General features: G+C 43.4%; 1 protein-coding gene across 1 annotated transcript in view; it reads right to left on the minus strand.

The window, feature by feature from the left end:
• The window catches only part of CASR (calcium sensing receptor), a 31,702-nt gene extending 9,042 nt beyond the window's left edge, over window positions 1-22,660 (minus strand). The window contains exons 1-3 of the mRNA XM_066616973.1: window positions 22,476-22,660; window positions 17,318-17,624; window positions 14,673-15,554 (exon numbers count right to left, since the gene is read on the minus strand). Of these exons, the coding sequence (XP_066473070.1) occupies window positions 14,673-15,554; window positions 17,318-17,624; window positions 22,476-22,660 (1,374 nt within the window). The remainder of the gene's footprint in view (window positions 1-14,672; window positions 15,555-17,317; window positions 17,625-22,475) is intronic.
• Window positions 22,661-23,978: the final 1,318 nt, after the last annotated feature.

A 23,978-nucleotide genomic window follows, 5' to 3' on the forward strand; every position in this document is an offset into this window, starting at 1 on the left:
AAAACCTTGTTTAAACCTTTTGAGGGTTTTTGTTTTTTTCAAGCACTCTCAAAATACTGTATTGCAGTGGTTCTCAGACGTTTAGCACCGGGACCCACTTTTTTAGAAAGAGAAGCTGTCAGGAAACACTGGAAGTGATGTCATGACTGGAAGTGACATCATCAAGCAGGAAAATTTTCACAATCCTAGGGTGCAATCCTACCCACACTTACCCAGGAGTAAGTCCCATTTACCATTGTTAAAAACATTTAACATTGTTAAATACAATAGTAGCCTGTTCAAAGTCTGTAATATTTCCCCAGATGCAGTCACATACCATGGTAGCATCAAGTTCACTATATTAAAAATACAGTACTGAAATGAATGGGGACCCACCTGAAATTGGCTCGCGACCCACCTGAAATTGGCCCGCAACCGACCTAGTGGGTTCTGACTCCCAACCCACAGTTTGAGAAACACTGCTGTACTGAGTATAACACTGATGAAAATTCCCCTTTCATGAAGTGCCTTCCATTCAGGGGAGGAGGAGTCAGGATGCAAACTATGGAGAGTAGGGACTTTATAAATTTCCCTTGGAAAAGAATTTCAGAGCTGTTGTGCCACTGCCAAAAAGTCACTGTCTTTGAAACTTACTAACTGAATATGCATTAAATACAAGCTCCAGAACAGGGTCTGAGATGCCAATTGCAGAGATTGGGTAGGGTCATATGATCAAAGGTGGTCCCAGTAACCAAGTCCTGGATGGTGTAGGGCTTTAAGAATTAATACCAGCTCTTTAAATTGAGTGCTGAAGTGGACTGGCAACCAATGCAACAGATATACACACAGTTACAACATATCACACTGATCTTGTGACTCGATAGTTCTTTGGGGCAACCCACCTCTTTTGCCTATGAGATAACAGCAGATTTGAAGTCCTGTTCTGCCCCCCATATCTGTTCACATTTGCCCACCTAACCCAAGCCTGTGGATAGGCCTAGGGGTTGGGATAGATTTTCTTGCCTCTGAACTAGCCAATGAGAAAGGTTGAAAACTCAGATGCCCAGCACTCCTTAAAAGAGGACGGATGAGTTGGGTTTTGTGTGCTTGTCATTGAGGAATTTCCCCCAGGGGGCTGGGGATAAGAATAGGCCCTCAGTTTGGCTGTACTTGTCGTAAGAGGCGACTAAACAGCCACTGGGTAGATGGGACTCATCAGCCTGGGAAGGCAGCTCATCTCAGAGAAGGAAAACTCTGATCCCAAACCTCCACTACCTTGTGGCTACATCCAGTTATGGAAAAGGCTTCAGGAGTCAACCTCGAGGCAAAATCCGGAGCCGGAGTCCCTGAGGCAGTTCATGGCTGAACACAGTCACGTTCTGGCAACTCCTGCGACGCCGCTGGAACCAACCATATTGGCCTCTGCCTTTCCATTGGACCATTTCAGCGACGTGGAGAGGGGGGATTTGCTGCATGGGAAACAGTCTATCCTCCATATCTACTTTACCCAGGCTTCACGCACTGGAGAGGTCACTCTGTTCCAGAACCACCATTCAGAGTGCGATACCATAGTCTTCCGAGACGGAAGGATGCCAACAAGAATTGAGGAATAGGACAATTTGCCTCAAGATGACCTGCTCCACCTAGTCACTGGAGGCAAGACCCTGAATTGGATTTAGCAGCAAGTACAGTGTTCTGCAACCCACCATGAAAGCCACAATAGTAACTACAATATCATCTGTTTGTCTAAGAACATTAGCTAGTAAAACCCAGACACACTGCACAATTGCATTATGTACATATAAACAAAAACGCTTTGATTCAAAGACCTGCATTATGCAGTTTTAGCCTGGTTATTTCCTCTTGGAGAAATAACCTCTTGGCAGGTCTTCTGATCACTAGGATTTGATGATCACCTAGTTTTCAAAGAAAATACAAAAACAAAATGTAATTTGGAACTTGGCCCATTTTGGAGCCTGAGGCATCATTTGACTCTATTCTTCTATGCATTTCTATCATAAGAACATAAGAACAGTCCCACTGGGCCAGGCTCATCTAGTCCAGCTTCCTGTATCTCACAGCGGCCCACCAAATGTCCCAGGGAGCAGATAACAAGGGACCTGCATCCTGGTACCCTCCCTTGCATCTGACATAGCCCATTTCTAAAATCAGGAGGTTGTACATACACATCATGGCTTGGAACCCGTAATAGATTTTTCCTCCAGAAACTTGTCCAATCCCGGCCAATTAAAGGCATCCCGGCCAGATGCCATCACCACATCCTGTGGCAAGGAGTTCCACAGACCAACCACATGCTGAGTAAAGAAATATTTCCTTTTGTCTGTCCTAACTTTCCCAACACTCAATTTTAGTGGATGTTCTCTGGTTCTGGTGTTGTGTGAGAGGGAAAAGAACATCTCTCGATCCACTTTATCCTTCCCGTGCATAATTTTGTATGTCTCAATCATGTCCCCTCTCAGGCATCTCTTTTCTAGGCTGAAGAGGCCCAAATGCTGCAGCCTTTCCTCATAAGGTGCCCCAGCCCAGTCATCATTTTAGTCACTCTCTTTTGCACCTTTTCCATTTCCACTATGTCTTTTTTGAGATGTAGTGACCAGAACTGGACACAATACTCCAGTATTACCATAGATTTGTACAACTGCATTATAATATTAGCCGTTTTGTTCCCAATACCTTTTCTAATGGTCCCGAGCATAGAATTGGCCTTTTTCACATTGGGTCAACACTTTCTTCGACCTGTCCACCACCACCCCAGTATCAGTACTGCCCTCCATAGTGGAAGGCATAGCATTTCGGTATTACAAAAAAACCTGATTTATCTTGTTTTTATACATGGAATATCCCAGCTTTCAAGATGCACCATCTTCGCAACATTAAACACTATAGTAAAACAACCAATAATAAAACAATGACCTAAAATCATAATTAGAACAGCAATGCACAGCAATAAAATGCATGGATTTGGAAGATTAAAAGCCTTCATCAAAATTCTTATGAAAGAGCAACATCTTCAACTTTTGAAAGAGGGGGAATTGGTAGATATCCTCAGGAGGATTCCACAACTGTTGAGCCATCACCAAGAAAGCCCTGCCCTAATAGTCACCTAATATACGTCAGTTAACCGTGGGTCAAAGAGCAAGGTTTATGAAACATATCATAATACTGTAGTAAGCTTCTGGTTCTGGAGTTGGACTCAGACCCAAGTTACTCGGGTCGAAGATCCAGGTTCAAATTCCGCTCAGCCATGAAGCTCCCTGGGTGACCTTGGGCCAGCCATTATTGCTCAGCCTCACCTACCTCACATGGTGGTTGTGAGGAAAAAAGGAGGGAAGGAACCATGCATACTATCCTGAGCTCCTTGGAGGAAGGGTGGTAAAAAAAAATGTGAAAAATAAATGATTGGATTCAAAATGTTGGAGAAATAGGTACAACACTGACACTGGGGGGCCGTGTATTGTCCAGATGACTCAGAGGCTACCTATCCCAGACCTTTACGCATATCCTCTGTGACCTGTGGGTGTGTTCCTGCCTTGATTCCTCCATCCTTCCCCCCCCTTACCTGGTAACATACAAGCTCTACCAGCCACAAGGAGTAAGCCATGCCATGTGTTTACGCGCATCCATGCAAAGGGAATAGCTCTAGGATTCCCTGTTCCAAAGTACGACCTGTACTACTAACAGATATGTATGTACTTTCAAACGGTATTTTTCTTTTAAACCATTTTACTGCCTCTGCTCCTGTTTTATTGTTAGCAGTAAAGTAGCAGTGGTTGGTATGTAGCAATTGGCAAAAAGATCTTCCGCTATATGACTCCTTAATTTGCACCCATGGATCCCTTTTTCCAACAGATTATGGATCAGTACCCCAGTGCTGAACCCCAGTTTCTCAGAGCCACCAAAAGTCATTTTTCTTTTCCCCCACCCATTGAAATGATAGTGTTTGTTTACCTACTCTTTTTCTTCTTAAACTCAAGAAGACTAACAACTTTTCTCAAACCATGGCACATGGAGCTAATGTGAGCAGCATAATCCAGTGTTTATTACCAAGGCTGGATTCACGTTCCTTTGAACATCGGAAATACCATATAAAGTGTGATTTGGAAGTACAGAGAGCAATAGGTGTGCTTGATGAGGATTAGTCAAGTGAAGATTTTGCAATGGAAGAGATCTGATGCAAAGGGTAGAAATGTTATTGTAAAAAGCCCTAGCAACTTACAGCTTTACATGTCACACACGCAAGCCTGTGAAAAGAATGATGCAGGCCCTAAATGAAGTTTTTGGAAAGGCTGGTTTAAGTGATCAAATTAACTTGATTAAAGATCTCTGTAATCTTAAATTCAGAACAGAAGGGGATTGCAAGGCACATTTAATGAAGTTAGCTACAATTGTGGAAAATTTAGCTTTGACTGGTTTTGTGCTCACAGAAACGCATGACTAGATTTCTGCTTGGATCTTTAAGTGAAAAATTTAACCCATTTATCTGTGATGTATACCCAGAGAAACTGCAATTTTAGGGAGACTATCAGCTCTGACGAGTGGAATGTGCACAGAGTAAAGACTTGCATCAAGTGGATCAAATTATATGGCTAAAACCAAAGAGAGATCTGCAGCTCTTCCTTGCAAAGATAACAGGAAGCAAATAAGCTTTTCATGTAGAAACTGAGGACATGCCAGCAAGGAGTGGAACTCTTAACAAAAAAATCCCACTCCTTAGCAATGGATAGATTTTTCCTAACTAAGCAACAGAAGGAAAGAAGTGAAGGACACAAGCCACATGATTTTACAAGCAAAAATCATGATGGTAGAGAGTACAGCTTCAAAATAAAAAAGCTTAATGATGCCAATCCAGCAGATGGAAACTGGATTGTGGATTCAAGGCCCCATCCTATCCAACTTTCCAGCACCGGTGCAGTCGTAATGCAGCCCTGAGGTATGGGAACAAGTGTTCCCAAACCTTGAGGAAGCCTCCGTGACTGCCTCCCCACCACAGAATGCAGAGCATGCCCCACTGACACAGGTGTATCGGCCCTGGAAAATTGGATAGGATTTGGCCCTCAGGCTACACCAGTCACTCCACACCATCCAAACATTTCTGAAGAGTTGAATACAAAAGTTGGATACAAATGGTAGTGGAAATGCTTTTGTGGCAAATAGGGCTAATGTGGAAAAATCAGACTATAGCAGGAACCATGGAAAACAGTGATGCTAATGGATGATATCATAATGGACAGTTAATAATGTCCAGTTCAAACCAGAATTGGATTGCAATATGTTCAGTATATCTGATAAAACAGTCAAACAGCAGAATCCCATAATGGGAAATGCTCCATAACTAAAAATAATGTCTTCGTAGTACAAGCATTTAAACCAGGTGGTGCCTGTGAGTTAAATTTGGCAGGTGAACAAGCCAAAGTTGCCTTGGAATGCAGTAACAGAGACTACCTTAACCTATGGCACAGAAGATTTGGTCACACAGATACCAGTGCCATCCTGTATCCAGGGATGAAGAACTGCATGAGGGGAAACCTAGTGACAAGCATGCAGACAGGTGTGTAAACTGTCAAATCAAAGTGTGTCAGACCCTCCTTTCCAAAGCAAAGGGACAAATGCACTAACCAACCATTAGAACTAGTGCACAGTGATCCCATCATTGGGAAATACTGACTTCTGCAGATGACTTCTCTAGCTAGTGCATGATCTGCCTAGTGAAGGAGATGAGGCAGGCTCACAACATGATCAAGTAATATGTGGGAACTGTCAGCAACAAGTTTGGGAGAAAACCTCAAGTTTTACAGACTGACAATGGTGGACAAACCATTGCAACACAAAAAGATTCCTAGAAGAGCAGGGCATTTCACAAAGTTGCAGTACTCTTTACACTCCAGAGCAAATTGGTACAGCAGAAAGATTTCTTCTAGAAGTGGTTAGTGACATGCCAATAGATGCAAAGTTCTGAGCTAATGCAACTGCGGCAGCAAACTATCTCCAGAACAGACTGCCCACAAAAGATACACTGAAGGTAAACTATTTGAACTATGGCATGGGAAAGCACCAAATATAGAATATTTGGCAGCAAGGCCTATGTGTATGTACTGAAGGAACAAAGATCTGAACTCAATGCCAAAGCTAAATAAAGTGTTTTGACTGAATATGCTCCAAGGTCCAAAATCTACAAAATAATGAACCTGCACACTAGAAAGGTGAAAGAAATTCACGTATTGAACTTTGATGAGCACGAGAAAGCTGACAAGCACCAGACTGTCAGAGACCTGCCAGCAGCAGATGACCAGGAACTGCTAGTGTACATGACAGCTTATTGTGGCAGTCTGCTGAGAGCCTCGTTGCCAGAGACAATGACAAACCAGGAAGATGCAGAGACCTGTGTAAGAAACCAATGAGGAAGATGAGATAGAAGAGCTGGACAACTCTGAGGAAGCAAACCAGACTCTGGAACCTGAACCCAGATGTTCATCCTGACCAAATAAAGGCATTATAGCTACATAAGGAGCTTGGGGGGGGGGGAGAATGGAAGCTGTCACACCCCCAGAGACAGGAGTGCCACAGCTATGAAATTGGTGACAATTTGGTGAAACTTTTTCTCCCTTGTCCCCAGCCTTTGATATTCATTAGAACAAATTCTGCTGTGAAAATATCTCCTTATGCCAAGGAGAGCAATACTTGGGAGTAGGGCAGGCCAAGTCTTATATCCAAATTTGTTGGGAGGAATGTGTAGCTGTTCACAAGCACAGTGTCAGTTGTGCAGGTTGAATATGCATCAGACTTGGAGATTTTCCCTGAGCAGACACCAAAGCTGTATACTCAAAGAAGAACTCATAGGATTAAGCCATAAAGGGAGAGATTTCAGTTGAGTATCAGGAAACGTTTATTAATGGCAAAAGCAATTTGATAACGGAACTGATTACCGAAGGAAATGCTGGGTTCTTGCTGGAGGTCTTCAGACAGAGGCTTGACCTTTTGAAGATCCTCTAGAGAGGATTTTCCTGCTGCAAGCAGGGGGTTCGACTAGCTAGAGATGTAAGGGGCCTTCAGGGTTATGATTCTATGAACTCTTTTCCTTCTCGTTTAACACTGCAATTTATGTGCATGTAATTTCACCTTGAGTCTGAAGCTGCAGTTATATACACTTTAAGAACACATATTGAAATAACTGGAATTTCTTCTAACAGGGTTGTAACTGACAGCCCAATCCTATGCCAGCTTCTGCTGGCAGGACAAGCATGTGCATTGTTGCAAATGGCCTGCAAGGCATGTTATGCTAGCGTGGAGGTTCATCCCACCAGTGGAAAGGCCTGAGCTGTGCCGGCCTCCTGGAGGCCAGCGCCCGCTGGAGCAGGTAGGCACTCCATTAGATGGCAGGAGAGCAGAATGGAAAGAGGAAGTGTGTAACTTGGTGAAGGATGGCAGGGAGGAGGGCAGAAGGCCTCCACCATATCCTAGCCTTTCGAGCATGAAAGTCCAACACAGAGCTGCTTGGAATGTGTGCCAGCAATTTCTCTGGTGTGGATCCAAGCAGCCCCAAAGAGGCTGCTGGGGCGTTACCCAGGGTAAGTGGATGAAGAGACCGGGGTAAGAGACCTCCAGCAGCCTCCATTCCTATTCTGGCTACAGTGGAGGTTGCACTGGCTCCACTGCACTGCAGTGTGGGAATTTGGTTAGGACTGGGCCCTGACCTTCCTACAGTCTTGTAGGGGACCATTATGTTTCCTTAATATTTTTGTTAACAAGATTTTGCCTTTACCATCCCTAGTCTTAGGAGAATCTACCCATCTAGGCTATGCCTATTCAACGCCCCCCCAAAACAGAAAACCAATGGAAAAAAAAAAATCAAAGCAGTGAAGTAGAATTTCTTTCTTTACTGCAACAGTAAATAGCACACCCTTTCCCTTGCATTAACAGTCCCACAATCCCTATTCCTGCATGTGATAAATGATGATGACCCTTCTGTTACTGTAGTTTACCAGCAGGAGCTCTGCAGGGTGTCCATCTAAGGAGCACGTTCAGGCGGCAGGAGAAAGGCAGAGAGGAGTTCAGCTTCTGTCAACTAGAAGCAGGTGCATCAGCAGGAGAGAAGCAAGACCGGAGGCCTTACTTCTCTGTGAGCATCATTACAACTGCCTCTTAATAGCACTGGTGTCTTGCCCACCCCTCCCTCCCACCCCATTATTTAAAAAGATGGCCTTATGTTTCTTACTTCTAGTCTGATACACCAATGTTATTGTCCCTTCCTCCCCCATCTTGCCCTGAATGAACTGGGCTTCTTTTAAATACTGTTGAATTGATTCTTTGGTATTTATGTTTCTATCTTTAGTTACAAAACATAAATGACACGCTCTGAACAGGGAACGGTTGCGCTAATCATTAACAGGCTGTAACCTATAAAAAGCTGCAAAAGTCACACAAAGATAAAAGGTGGAGGATGCAGATTTTTTCAAAAAGCTTTAAAAAGAACATTTAAAAGAGGAAGGTAATAATGATAATAAAGTAGCAAAACGCCACATCAGTGTGCAATCTTGCAGAGAATTTTGCATGAGGGCAGGCCTGAACCTTTAACTGGAGGTGGTGAAGTATGCCCTAGTGATATCCCGGTCAGTGGGTTCTTGCAGGTTGTCTTTTACCACAACAGCATCCTCAAGCACAGCATTTTGGTTTTCCCCATATCAATGATCAATGAATAAAACATAAGCAATTGTTTTCTTTTCTTTCCTTGTCCTGGAACTGGTTCCAAACAGATTTTATCCTCCTCAGACGGAGCTTCTCAAACTGGGGAGTGACACTCCAGACTGAGAAGCCCTGTTTCTGGTCCCTTAAGGGGCAGGGAAGGGAGGAAGGCAGCAATGCAATCCCCAGGATCATGCTGCTGCCAGAGACAAGTGGGGTTTTTTCTTCTTACCTACAGCCCGGTCCAGCCTCCTGGGAGGTCAGGGGAGTCTGCAGATTCCTCTGCAGCACTCCCTAAGCTTCTGCAAAAAGTTTTAAAAAAACTCACTTCCTATTTTCGTAACAAAACTGAAAGTGGGTTCTTTACTTTTTTTATTTTTACTTTTTACAGAAATTTGGGGAAGCACTGTAAAGAGGTCTGCAGGCTTCCCAGGAGGCTGGAGCTGGCTGCAGGTAAGCATAAAATGCCCCCCCCCCGGCAGCAACACAATCCTGTGGCTCACATTGCTGCCTTCCCCCCTCCCCTACAACAACTTACCTCGGATGTCAAACTCCGAGAATTTGAGAACCACTGTCTTAAAATATGGATAAACAAAGTACGGGGAATTTTCATAAATGCTCTACAAAATGGTCTTCATACAGTATGTCCAAGAACTGCAGTTGACTTTTCTGTAGCATCACAATAGAAGTACATAAGCATTTGAGAATTAGCCAGTATCTTGAGATCCATTTCCTGCTCTGTTATTTTTAATCAGCAATTCACCCCACACTGCACATTACTGAATCTCATTCTATTTCTACTGCGGTAATCCATGCTACTAAATTCATCATGTATAATTTCCCAAATCCTTCCTCATGTTAACAGTGCTTCCTATGTATACTGCTCTCTTTCACAATTTCAAACATACATTTCCATTTCCCCTTCCATATCATATTCGACGTTATGGCTTCTAAGCTTCTAATGCCGATTATCTGAGTTGGTAGGATGGCTCAGGATGTTCAATTAATTGCTCAGGGAATTATCACCATTTAGAATCCACTTCCCTGTGGTGACGGAAGAGAAAGTTCCATCCCATCAGTTTGGATGGGATCAAAACCTCATACAAGAGCAGGCTGAGGCCTGGAAAGATATTCCAGGAAGCAAGGAAACTAGAGTACAGAGAGTGCTGATAAAAGGTGCACATCTTTCTCAATTGACTGAGAAAGGAGGCAGCTGAAGAAAGATAAGTGGAGATTAGGGCTGGAGGTAAAACACAAGAGATGGCAGAGAATTCAAACAGAAGGGAGACTATCAGAGAGGATGTTCTGGAGAAACTTCAGGATAAGGGTTGTATGCTATGAGGAGTAAGAATTTTTACAGTGGCTGAAGGGACTTAGTAGCAAGTGGCCTGAAAAAAAAACAGAAGCGTGAGAAACTAATGGATAGTAGAAGCATAGTGTTGAAGAACAGAAAACTAAAGAAAAGGCAAGACTGCAGGAAAAACCTCACACAGGACCTATGACCAGGAAAAGCTGTGCATTGCTAACGGGAAGGAAGCAAGCACAGGAGGGAACAAGCAGAGTTGCTGAGTCAGAGTCTGGAACCTCACAAGGGAATTTATCTGGTGAATTCTGGTGACACCGCTGAGAGGCAAGTAGTAGTTTGTAGTAGAAGCAATGAGAAAACATATTCCTATTATAAACGTTTCCTATTATTCTGTGCAAACAAATCCATAGGAATCTCCTTGCTCTCTCCTTGTATACTTATCTATTTTGCATTGCTGAGGGAAAACAGAACACAGGTCTATACAGTAGCTATATACCAATATACGGTAGTGTGGTAACTTTCTGGAGGAAAAATCCATTATGGGGTACAAGCCATGATGTGTATGCGCAACCTCCTGATTTTAGAAATGGGCTATCTCAGAATGCCAGATGCAAGGGAGGGCACCAGGATGAGGTCTCTTGTTATCTGGTGTGCTCCCTGGGGCATTTGGTGGGCCGCTGTGAGATACAGGAAGCTGGACTAGATGGGCCTATGGCCTGATCCAGTGGGGCTGTTCTTATGTTCTGAACATATGACGTCTACTAAGCCAGGCAGTTGGCCCATCTAGGCCAGTTCTATCTCCCCTAGCTAGCCACATCTCTCCAAAATCTCAAAGAAGGACCATTTCAGCTGCGCTACTCAAGTACTTTTGATGTGGAGGTGACAGTGACTGAACTCAGTCTGCATCTGAGACAAATGTGCTCCATGGCTGACGTACGGACCCTATCCACACTAATCCTGAGACTGGAAACATAGATATTGAACTCTCTTACATGAATGGTATAGCCTGGGCATTGATTTCTGGAAAGACAAATGTCAGTGTGTGAAGTACATGGGAGTTTTATTGAGATTAATGTGTTGAACTAAGGAAGTGTTTCTACGATGCCCAGAAGTGCCTCATTAGTTGAACCCAATGACACAGAGTCAAAACTACCAGCATGCTGACTGCCTCTCTAGGAGGTATTTCATGGATGAGTTGCACAGTCATTTGCTATAATTCCTCTGAATTTAAACAACATCTGAACAAAACGGCCAGTTCCCAGAAACAAGTGGTACTTGTTTTCCGCACAAAATCATATATCCCAATACACAACCACATGCAGGTACTTTAGCGTGAACTAGACATATGTATGAGCACAGCCATCAACCCAGCACAGGTCCCAAATACTTTGGTACCTGAAGTGAAAAAATCTGAATGGCGCCCCCCAATACGATAGGACACAATATAATCAATTTACAGCGCAATCCTATCTTGCGCTGGAACAAGCAGGCCAGGAGGCCTGTGCTGTATCCAGCGCAAGGTAGGGGCCCAAAGTGGCTCAGTTGGAGGTAAGGGAAACTCTTTCCTTCTCCCCCAGGTAAGCCACCGCAGCCCCAATGAGTCTCCTTGGGCTTATGCCACCTCTGGAGGTGGTGTAAGTTCGAGGAGAGTGGAGCGGCTTGAAGCTGCTCCGCATTGCTCAGGGAATGGGGTTGGTATCTGGCATAACTGCCGGGTCCCAGCCCCGCCTCCTCCTCCCCGCCTGCCCCCAGGACCACCCTACCCCTGCCCCGGGATGCCTCCCTCCCACCTCCCTCCCAGTCTTCCACCAGCTGATGCAAGGGTCCCCAGCAGAGTTGGCGCAGAGGCTGGATTCAGCCTCCGTGGGCTAGCGCGCATCCCTGTGCTGGCCCAGCTGACTCGCAAGGAGGCACAAATGTGCTTTATGGCATGTTTGCAACCCTCCTGGGCTGGCGCAAGGGACTTGTGCCAGCCCAAGGGCGCCTTAGGATTGCACCCTTAATTCCTCACAATTTTCTGCCAATTTCAAAAATGGAGGAAACTACCCAGGAGACGTTTTCATCTCCCACCCTCTCCTGCATGCTCTGCTAAGCAAGGGGGACTTTCAATTGCTGATCATCTCTCTAGGCTGGCAGCCCTCTACAAGACAACCACACATGAATTTTGCAAGCCCTTAACTGTATCGTGCACTAATTATGAAACAATTTTAAAATAAAAATATATACACTTGCGTGTTATTGTTGTAAATGATAGTCAAGAAAAACAAATTCATGGAGGATGCAAATTCAGGAAGGATTGGTTTATCAGCAACTACCTGCCATATATAGACAATGAATATATCAGAAGCTGGAAAACAAACCAATGCTAGGAACACACTATAGCCTTCCCCTGAACCCTGCTGTACCTGATCTAGAGTTCATCTAGTTCAACATCTTGCTTCCAACAGCAGCCAGCCAAATGTTTCTGGGACATTCGCAAGCAGGTCATGATGGCAACAGTCCTCTTCTAGTTTGTCCTCAACAACTACTTTGTTCAGGTGCCTACCGATTCTGAACATGGAGACTCCATTCAGCTATCATGCCTAACAGCCAACAACAGACTCCATGAGTTTAAAGTCGAAAAGCTACGAATCCACATGCTTTTTGACAAATTGATCATCTGCTGTGGTTAGAAGTATTTTCTTTTCTCTGTTCAGACTCTATTGCCTGTCAGTTTCATACCATTATAAAATTTTCCGCATGATGGAAACCAAAGGAAACTTAGGATGCAATCCTTTGCTCAAAGTAAGCCTAGTGGGGAGCAGCGGGATTTGGCTTAAGTTCCCTACTGGCATATCCGGAGATACACAACCACCAGGAACCCTATGCCAGAATTACGTCAAGTATATGCTATAAGTATTGTAAGAGGAGTGCGTCTGGTCCATTGAAACAACTCTGAGGATGGAGGGGGCCTCAACAGGACAGCATCAGGAGCACAACAGGGGAAACGAGGTATTATGAGAAAGTTCCATACAACCTCAGATTCCACACTGGACCTCTATGCCGGCATAGCATTACATTGCCAAGTGGCACAAGCTAAAACCTTTCCCTTAAACTCAGCGGAGAGCACCAAACACCCTCAACCGCTACCATGCCAGAGTCACAAGCTTGACTATGCACTGTGCAGATAGTGAAGGGAGCCACAAGGACCATCAATCCTCAGATGCATTCAAACTGTCTTTTGGAGAATGTCACACACTCCACTTCAATAATTGCTATTGTTAGCCGAAAACCCACAGTCTGTTTGCCTTGCAATATCATGGCTTGGCTGCACAAAGCAGGACCCCGAACACATTGAGTTCTGCCATTTGTTTCCAGATGTTTTGCTGCTACAGTTAAAATCAGCCTGAGCCAAATTGAATGGATCCTGCTTCACCCAAATTATTTACCAAGTGGAGAAGCATCCATGCAGTTTATATCCTGCATTATTTACAAATCAGGCCTCAGGTTTCTGCCCCTCTTCTACCAAATCCAGCGGTTGATGCTATGCTTCCTGGTTTTGCTTTGTTTCTAATCCATGTGCCGGCAACAACTGTGGGGAACCCAGTTAAGCACAGAGCTTTATCCTGCTATAGAGAAACAGAATTTATAAGCTGCAGCCCATAAATCTTTTGTCCCTCTGTATTTTGGTCTTTCATGGCCCTCCGATTAGGGTTCAAGCTACCTATCTTTCATGCGTTTGCCTCAGATTCGTAGAGCCTTTATGCTGGCCAGGCTTAATATCGTGTCTACGAACATGCTGAGAGCAAAATTTAGTACGTCATTGGAGAATTCCCAGTCATGTTCTTGTGATCTAACCTCAATTGACCCATGGGCTATTTTATTGCCCCCACTATACTAATTTACGTCATCAATTCCTATTTCCATTTCTGGAAAACTTTCATGAATTGGATATTGCACTGTTCGGTATCTGCTGGATGGGAGAAATGAGTGGTGCTTGATATATGTTGGGAGATATTTGCGCTCAGTGTTGTCAAGGTGTAAATTTTTATCTGCTGCCCTTCAGAGTGACCATGAACAATAAGCGGTTTCAACTGTGGCTGTTTTATCCCTCCATTTATTGTAAGTTTTTTATGTTGATACTGCTGTCATCTATTGGACATTGTTTATGCCAATAAAGGTTGAATGAATGAATGAATGAATGAATGAATGAATGAATGAATGAATGCTTTATCCCGCAAGATTTGCTTTTTTTACCTTTCACTGTATGAAATCTCTCTGCACTGTTTGATTGAGAGAAATTGTAACACTTTACACAACACTTCAAGCCAGAAGCTCCTTAAACCCAATGACCAGGATTCCACAAAAATATTTGCCACACTTTTTCTGGCCATCACCTTCTCACCATCTGACAACTGGAATGAATAACAGTCAATGAAGAAATGAATGCTGAGGCTCAAGAACGCAGACTTCATGGGTTCTTAGCTGCATAGGTTAGCACAAACTTGGAGGTGGGGGATGGACAAAATCATCTGGGGTAGGACTATTTCTCTCAATTTCTTTGACTGAGCTTCTAGCGCAGAGTAAATCTTTAGAAAACATAAGCAAGAATTTAAATGGTAACAGTACTAGAGAGATTCTGTCCCATTTGGTTACTGTTCCATAAAAACACATACAGTAAATCTGTGCTACAGTGAGAAAAACTTACCTGCCATGCCTCAACCTTCTTAATGTCTGCACAGGACCCATTGGTGAACAAACCCTTCCCAGGGGTACAAGTGTATATATCCTGCAAAGCATGAGCAATGGAATATACTGCCAAGTACACATTGTAAGATATCCGTAGGTGAGTATAATCCATGTATGGAGTCTCCACACTAGTAATGTTTTCATCTCCCGTGCAAGGAGGACGGAAGGCAGCAGTATTGTTTCCAGGTCCAGAGCCTTCATCTCGGCCCTTGTGGAAAGAAGCTGATGGTGAGTAATTCTTGTCCCCATCTGGAAGGTAGCAGTTAAAAGTCTCCTCCCAAAACTCTTTGATAAATCCATTGTTAGCAGATTTCTTAGGATGCACTTTCTGCAGGAAGTCACGAAATCCGGGGATCTGCCCTGCCTTCAGTGCAAATCCAATGGTGCCACCCATGACATGAAAGAATTCTGGCATGGCTATCAGTGAAGAGCTGGCCCACGCTTCACTTCCCAGCCAAATCCTACCAGTGATGTTACGTGTAACAATTTCTTTGATCAGGGGTTCCAGGTCGGGGCCGCTAGAGAAGACAACAATGACCTTAGCTGTGGAATTCTGGATTACTTTCACCACCTGTTGGATCTGGTCCTCAGGCAAGTATTGGGCAATGAGCTCACTGAAGTCAATGCAGATATTTCTTTCCTCTGTCTCTTCCCTGAACTTCTCGATTCCTGGCCGGCCATAATTGTCATCTGCTGCAATGGTGCCCACCCAGTTCCAGCGGAAGTACTCAACAATGTCCGCCATGGCTGTGGCTTGGTGTTCATCATTAGGTATGGTGCGCAGAAATGATTTGTACTCATTCCTGTTGCTCAAGAGCCGGCTGGATGAAGCATAACTAACCTGAGAGAAGAGGCAGTGAACAAACAATAATGTACTGTTAAGCAGACCGAGTGAAAATAATAAGGGCGAGAAAGACCAATTCTGAAAGATTTTGTTTCCTCTCAACATGCTGAAATTCTTTCATGACATAACATAACAGAAGCAAGGGTCCAAAACCAATTATTTAAATTAAAAACAAAAACCAAATACCTCTTTCCTCAGATTTGTCTATTGATCCACCTACACTGGTACAGAACGCCCTCAAATATATAGGCAAAACTGTCCTTTTTCTCACATGCTTGAAAATTAATTTTCAAATGGAAAGTTGTCATTAGAAGAAATGCCTCAACAAGAAATAAGCTGTTGAGGAAGCAAGATGACAATATAGGGAATAAAGGACAGTAACACATCACATCCTCTTGTGGAAAGTTAGTCTATGTTTTTACAGGATTTCTCTTTTGAAGAATACTATACAGGCAGGAAAAAAAACTATTCCAGCACAGTAACACCCCTGAGTGAGTGAGACAATGTATGTATTTTTGTCATGATAAATAGCCACAGAGGGGTCTGTCTGATATGGGGAGGGATAACCATAATCAACAATCTGAGAAAATTCCCCCTTAGCCCTACCAAAAGTTGCTATTTGCTCCACAAAGGGAATTGCCAGTGCTGCCAGAGACATGTAGAACAATGACCCTGCAAAAAACTATACTAACCAGAGGCTATCCACAGTCCCCATCCGAGTTGAGCCAGTACTGGCCATCATGGCCACTATTTGGCAAGGAAAAAAATGCTCTTCAAATGACCACATCTGTAACTATCTAATTTTTAACTATACATGAGGCACCAAAGTTTACCCTTTACTTGGAGGAAGGTAAAAGAGTAGAATTCAGCACAAACCCCAAGAGATGAATCTACTATGTTGGAACCAGTTCTGACTTTCCCCAGTTTATTAGTAAACCCAGACCTACAACAGACACCAATCCATTTAATTTTTTAGAACATCTTTTGAACTTTCCACAATATCCCAATTATTATAAATATTAGGAGTAATTGCAACTTTGAGGCTTTAGGTGCACAACCACAAGTGACATACATTTCAGAACATTCAAGAGGCTCTGCACAAACTGAACACAAGCACTTTTTTTGTCTATCAGAAAAAAATATCTGGAATAGAAACTTGTGCTTACAGAGCTGGCAGGGATCACTGCCTCCTGAAAAAGCACCATACTACTGCAGACAGCAGCAGGCAGGTCTAGAAGAATATCTGGAAGGAGTAACGAAGACATGCAAAACTATCACTTCTGGAAATTAAGGAAAGGATGTACTGGTCTGAAGGATTTTTTAACCAGTGGTTTTGAAATGGCTCTGTTTTGAAAGATACCAACACACTGGACCCATGCGACTGTAAAACATTTTGCTTTAATGTTGATGAACCTTCTCTAGGAGACTCCTCTCCTAAGGCTTCACGTTTGGAACCATGAAGAAGAAATTATTCTTTCATAAAGAATTCCCTTTCTCTTAAAAAAAAAAAATCAGACGTATGCAAAGTAGCCAGCTTGCACTATCAATGGGACTATATGGAGACAGAGTTTAGGTAGATTTTATAATGTGATCAGAGGATCAGCATTAATGAACATAAGTATTTGTGTTACAAAAGCAACAACCACCAACTCTGAAACTGAGCTGTGCCCTAATTTCCCTTGAAGGGCAGAGCCACATCATCTGCCCCAATCCCATTATGTTCTTATTCATAAAATCATAAATATATATAGATTATGTACCTGAGGTATGTAAAAGAGACCTAAAAGATTGGCCACTGCAGTAGAGATCCCAGAGCCAGTTGCTCCCACCACTGCAATTGTGGAGGGAATGTGATCTGAGCAATTGCAGAACTCATCCAGATTCAGAGAATCTATCTTGTTCTGGGCCACGAAACTCAGAGTAGCTTCCAGGGCTTTAGAGACTGTATTGCAGGTGTCAAATATGCTGTATCCAAGGGTCATGTTGGGAAGGAGAGTTGGGCTGCTGTTAATCTCCTCAATGGCAAAGATCATTGCCTGAAGCCAGCGGAAACCACGGAAATTATACCTACCAATAAAGGGAGGAAAATTAACATAAGTACAAATGAGCAGAATAAAACATTAGAAGAGTGACTAATACGTATCTGAATAAATGATCAAATTGCATGGCCATGTAAATGTTAATCTTTTTGTACCACATATCAATTCATTTCAAAATAGTGAACCTCAAATAAGATGAAAGGTCATAGGTAAGTGCCTTGGGGAATCAAACCAACATTGACAGTGACAAGGATGGGTGACCCTGCTGACTCTCCTGGATCTCTTGCAATGACTTTAATAAACTTAAGCTCCAGAATAAATGAGATGGTTACAGTGGCAGCCTCAGCAGACTGGATGGAAAAATGTGTGTTCTTGGAGGGACTGCACTCTCCTTGAAGAACTGGATTTGGAGTTCGTGAACGTCTGGACCCAGCACTGCTTCTGGAACCCCAGATCGTGGTTGAGCCTTGAAGTGCCTAATTCAGCTTCAGAATTTCCAAAGGTTGAGTCATCCACCTATACCCCATCCCAATCAGCTTGGTGTACAAGGATGCTGCAAGTTATGAGAGGAAGGGACAGGGAAAAAAAAACACGGGGGAAAAAGTGCAGATCGACTAGCAGTCACTAGTATTGGTTCGTGTAAACTAGCCTAACAATGAAAGGGGGAAAAAATCTACTGAGAATCTGTGCAAGTCTTTCAGGAGTGGAAAGGGGAAGTAGTAAGAGAACAGATAAGCAGGCCGAGAGTGGAATTAAAACAGTCATTTCTGCAAAAATGCCAAGCCAAATATTGTCCATCATGGTACAGTCGCAGTTAAGAAGAGACAATGTTTACAGATGTATCAAAATATTCAGCCAAGCTTGCTGGAAAGCACTTAAGTTTCCTGATCGATTAAACCCTGGCAGTTTCCATATGAGCACAAATGACTCATACAGTCTTCTACCAAAGAGAACTTTTTCTGGAGAAAGCAACTGTTCTAGTAAAGCTGATAAAAATCAAAGGAGAATTTTAGGTCTCTTGCCTTGTTTTGCACATTAGTTGGCCTGGATTCCAGCTTTTATCTTCTTCATCATCTGCTGCTACCTTGAGATGGGGGTACCCTATCACACCTATGCTAAAATCCTGAATTTCTCAATTGTATTCTATGGTCAGTTCTTTAGTTCCCCAGGGGAGGGGAAGAAAAACAGCATCAATAGCAGGAACTCCTGTCTTTACTTCTGTGTTTCTGGAAAGGGCGGGGGAACTTTCAAAGAAATTGTGAAGTGTCTGAAAGTCTGTTACAAAGCTATAAGTCATCTATGGTATGACCAATAAGAACCCACCGGAGCTCTGCTCTGGCTCTCCTGAAAACCTTAGCCAAGGAAAGCAGCAACAGGATCATTTGTGCTAACTTGTGCAATCTCCCTTGATGCTTCCTAGACTTTAAATAGCCTCCAAAGCAAATTTTTAAAAGGAATATCACACGTCATCTTTGAATCTCCCAAGTCAATCCTTGCCCAAACCTGTGAACATGCTCCATCTGCATACAAGCTAGGTTGCTGGTGCCACAGACACTTTTCTTTCCTGAGGAGAGCTGCCACCAGTACAAGGCCCAGAGGGCTGCATGCAGGCGACAGCGTCCCACAGAACCTCCACTGCCGCTGGTAAACTGGAAGCAGGAGCGGACTGGGCCAGGCTGGGGCGGGACAGGGGTAGATCTCAGTGGCACTGACACACACTGGATCCTATCCCCCATTCCCAGCCTGGACCTGCCCCCAGAGGCTCCAAGACTTATGTCAACCAAAGAGTTGACATACGTCTGAGGAGCCCATCAGGGACCCATTACAGAGTGACAAGTCAAAATGTTCTTTACTTATGTCTCCCATCCCAGGCTGCCTGGTCCCCAGCTGGCCCATAGCATGCAGTGCACATTGTGCAGGCCTTGGTGCACCGTCTGGGCTGGGATTGCCCTGAGAATGATGCTGTTTAGTATACAGTAATATCCAAGTAAGGACCAACTATCCTTAAAATAGGATAAATAGGGACCAGCTGTCCCTAGTTATCAGGAACTGCCCCTATTTCTAGTTCCCCACCCTAGAACATCACTGTTCTTTGGTCCTTATTTCTTGTTCCTTGAGGAATCCCTGTAAAAATGTTGCTTATGTTGATCAAGTTGCTCTGGAAAATGAACCTCCATTAATGCCATTTTATATGCATGTTTTCTGAGAAACAAGTGACAACAGAATTTACTCCCATGTAAGTGTGCACAGGGCAGCAGCCTGTCCAACCCTAATATGGGCTGGTGCTGGAGGAAACATGCTGTAAAGCATATTTGCAACAACTTTGAGTAGGCAGCACTGCCAGGAAAGCCTGCGCCATCCCTGAATCCAACCCAATGACCACTGGAGTAAGTAGGTGCTGTGCCCAGTGGCAGAGGGGCAAGGAGAGGATGGTGGAAGGGCAGAATGGAGGTGGGGGAGTGCGGGAAGGGGGTGGTTCAGGCCCAGGAGGGGCCTGGGACAGCAGAGAAGGCCTCCGCCATATCTTAACCCCCATCTTGGGCATGAAAGCCCTACACAGAGCTACTTGGACTTGCACCAGTGATTTAGCTGGCACAGATCTGAGTAGCCTCATAGGGCTGTTTCTCAACAAGGGGTACAGGAACATTTGTTCCATACCCTGAGGAGACCGTTGGTCTGCCCAATTTCAGCACTTGATATGGCTTGGGCCATGCAGTCCCATTGTACGAGCACTAAATAAGATTGGGCTGTCTTAATAGTCAGTGTCTTTTTTTTTTTTTAGATCTGCAAAGGATATAAGAACTCACTATGGTGGAGGAAATCTGCTCATTAATAAAGATGAGTGGAATGCAATTAAGGATTAATTTTAGCATTTGCAAACACTCTCAGAGCACAATCCTATGCTTCTCTATTCAAAGGTAAGTCCCATTATGTTCAATGGAGTTTACTCTCAGGAAAGTGTGCATAGGATTGCAGACCGAGTTCTTTTTACCCTTGAGTTTAAAATGACCTGAGCTAAGGCATCACTGAGCATGTGAAAACCAATTATGCTACTATGGAGACAAGCTACATGCAGAGGGTCTGTGACTCATGGTAGAAGATCCCAAAGCATCTCCAATGAAAATAATCTTAGCTTATTAGCGGGCCTGGGGAAAAATGTGCTAGAGACCTTGGAGAACTCTACCAGTTAGGGTAGACAGGGTGCCAGACAACTAATCAGAGTAGGCAGAACAGGGCAGCTAAACTACAGCAGAATCTTATGCATATTTACTCAGAAATAAATCCAAGAGGATTAAATGAGATTCACCCTTAGGAAAGTTTGTATAGGAGTACAGCCTTAGTCTGTTGCACAAAAAACAAGAAGTGGTTGGTAGCACTTTAATGATTAACAATGTTATTCTGGGATTAGCTTTCATGAGTTACAGTTCACTTCATCAGATGCAAGAAGTTTTTATTCTCAGTTGGCAGATATAGATGGGGCTTCCATATCCACGGATTGTTCATCTGTGGATCTGGCTCTGATCTTGGATCTGATCTTGGCCCCACCTGAGCCCTCTGAAGGCAACTGGAGCTGTGCTCTGGTTACCTCTGGAGGGCTTTCTGAAGTCCAGAGAGGCAATGCGCATCCACCTGTTCCGTCTGCGGGCTTCAGAATGGACTTTTTGGCAAAATAAAGGCTACTTCCAGTTTCTGAAGGCTGTGCTCCAGTTGCCTCTGGAGGGCTTTCTGAAGCCCGCAAAGGCAGCGCGTGTCCAGCCGCTCCCTCTACAGGCCTCAGAATGCCTTGCATGGCATAAAAATGTCACTTCTGGTTTCCCTCAGGAAACTGGAAGTAGCCTTTTTCCACCTAAAAGGCCATTCTGAAGCCCGCAGATGCGCATTGCCTCTGTGGGCATCAGAAAGCCCTCCAGAGGTGACCAGAGCTGTGCTGCTCTTGTCCCCATGGAGATCTCACAGCTCTGATTGCCTCTGGAGGGCTCAGATGGGGCTGAATGTGGATTTAATTATGAGCTTAATTCTGCATCTGTGGAGGGGTCCAAGAACAGATCCCCCGCGGATACCAAGTTCCCCACCTGTATATGTAACTAATGCTAGGCCAGAAGGACCAATGGTGTCACTCAGTACAATGCAAGTTCATCTGTTCATGTATAAGCAGTACAATCAACTGCAATGGCCAGGTACATCTGAATTGCATGCTATTCTTGGGGAAACAGAATATTTAAATAATTTCTGGACAGGTTGTTAGAGAGACAACTTAGCATTGTAGCATTTAATTTACATCTGACTAAGGTAAATGTACTGAGTCTTTTTTTTGGAGGGGGCAATAGTTTACACCAATGGTTTTCAAGTTTTATAGCACCAGGACCTGAATGACAATCTGTTGGGACCCACCAGAAGTGATGTTATTGAGCTGGAAGTGATGTCATGGCCAGAAGCAACATCATCAAGCAGGAAAATTTCTTAACACCTCCCATATGACAAAATCAAATTTAAGTAAGTAAATTAAAAGTTTACAATAAGTATAAGTTTACAAATTTATTTAAAATAAAGAACCCTCCTAACCATCCCAAGATGTTGCTGATCTGTTTCAAAAATTCCCCAAAAATGCAAAGGTTGCCATTCTATTTGCACTTATCCAGCAGTAAGCTCCATTGACTATCACTGTTAAAGGCATATACATAGTAGCCTATGGAAAGTACAGATCTGTAACATTTCTCCAAATGCACTCACATACTATGGTAGCATCTTCTAATATATTAAAAATATAATACACATAGAAATGAATGGGGACCCACCTGAAACTGGCTTGCGATCTACCTAGTGGGTCCCAACACACAGTTTGAGAAACACTGCTTTACACACATTTGTTTGGGCTTACCTTATGCACTCAACAGACTCTGGCCTAGACTTCATATCCTGGTGTTTAGCAGCCACTCCAAAATGAATGGGGAACAGTCCCCCAAGAATAATGTCACCTTTCTTCTGTGCCCTTTGATTTGGTCCATAGGCAGAGGTATTCCAAGTAAACGCAAAGAGGAGCAAACAGAAACTATAAAAAGTCATCATTCCTCCTTTACAAAAAAGGATTACAAGCTGCAAACTTTAAAACAAGTACAGAAGACTATGCCTGATAACGTTCAACAAGCCTTCTGAACCTTGCATACAGTGGATTTGGTGGGCATGTCTGGTGCATGGTAAACCGCAGTATAGTAGCTGTAGTGCTGGTATCGCCTTAGCTGTCTTCTCCATTGCAGGATATCTGATCCAACAGTAGCTTGTTTCCTTCAGAAACATTAATGTGTTAGGTGGACCCCATCTTTAAGACAATCTAAAAAAAAGAATAGAAAAATAATCTCAGTTGCACAAAGAAATACGCCTGGACTGTCCATCTTCTCTCATCCACATCCCAAAGGTACCAGGATGCAAAACACAGCTTTCAGAGTTCCACAGCACCCTCTTTCTCCCTTCTGTATGGACCTTCCCACTTGGCTCCTGACACCTGTTAATGGAAACACATCCAAAAACAAGGGAAATGCCTCATATCTCTGGACCCAAAATCCTGTATTACTTGACATGTCTTAAAATAAAGGCCCATCTAACTCGAATAGATATTTAAAGTAATATTTCTACAGATCACCTTTCATTCTGCATCTTTTAAAACATGTTATACATTAGCCTAATTCTCAATTATGCCTGTGTATTACAGCCTCAATTATTTGGCTGTATCCACTTCCAAACAAAGGTTCACATAATTGTTTGCATAAAGATAATGTTCACTTATTTGAATGATCCCTGATATAAAACACAAGATGGGACCCATGAAGAATCATGGAGGATAAATGAGGTCCCTCACTACTATTCTGTATAGTACTATAGGTTCAGTGCTGTCAGCCTATTTTGAACCCAAGCATTTTACAGAGTGGGGTGGGAAGGGGGTTGAAAAAATGGGGAAGGGGAAAATGTCCCTTTTTCTCCCCCCCCCCCCGGAAACCTCTCCTTTAAGAGGTGACCTTAAATGTTTTTATTTTTAATTTCTTCCTCCCAAGTAAGAAAAGTGCAGAAAGCGGTGTTAGGTGTTTTTATTCCAAGGGTACATATTTTTAATTATTAACAGTATTTATATACCACTTTGTGAACTTCTTGTTGAAAAGTGGTTTACAGAGAAAAATCAAATAACTAATGGCTCCCTGTCCCAATAGGGCTCACAATCTAAAAAGATGCAAAAGAACACCAGCAGGCAGCCACTAGAAAAGACACAGCTGGGGTGAGGAGGGTCAGTTATAATTATAAATTAATTATAATTATAAATTATATAATTATAAATTGTAATTGCTTTAAAAGTGTACTAGGTAGGTGATATAATGTCAGCAGATGTAGCCAC

The sequence above is a fragment of the Tiliqua scincoides genome, chromosome 2 (genome assembly GCF_035046505.1).
Source record: "Tiliqua scincoides isolate rTilSci1 chromosome 2, rTilSci1.hap2, whole genome shotgun sequence".
NCBI lineage: Eukaryota > Metazoa > Chordata > Lepidosauria > Squamata > Scincidae > Tiliqua > Tiliqua scincoides.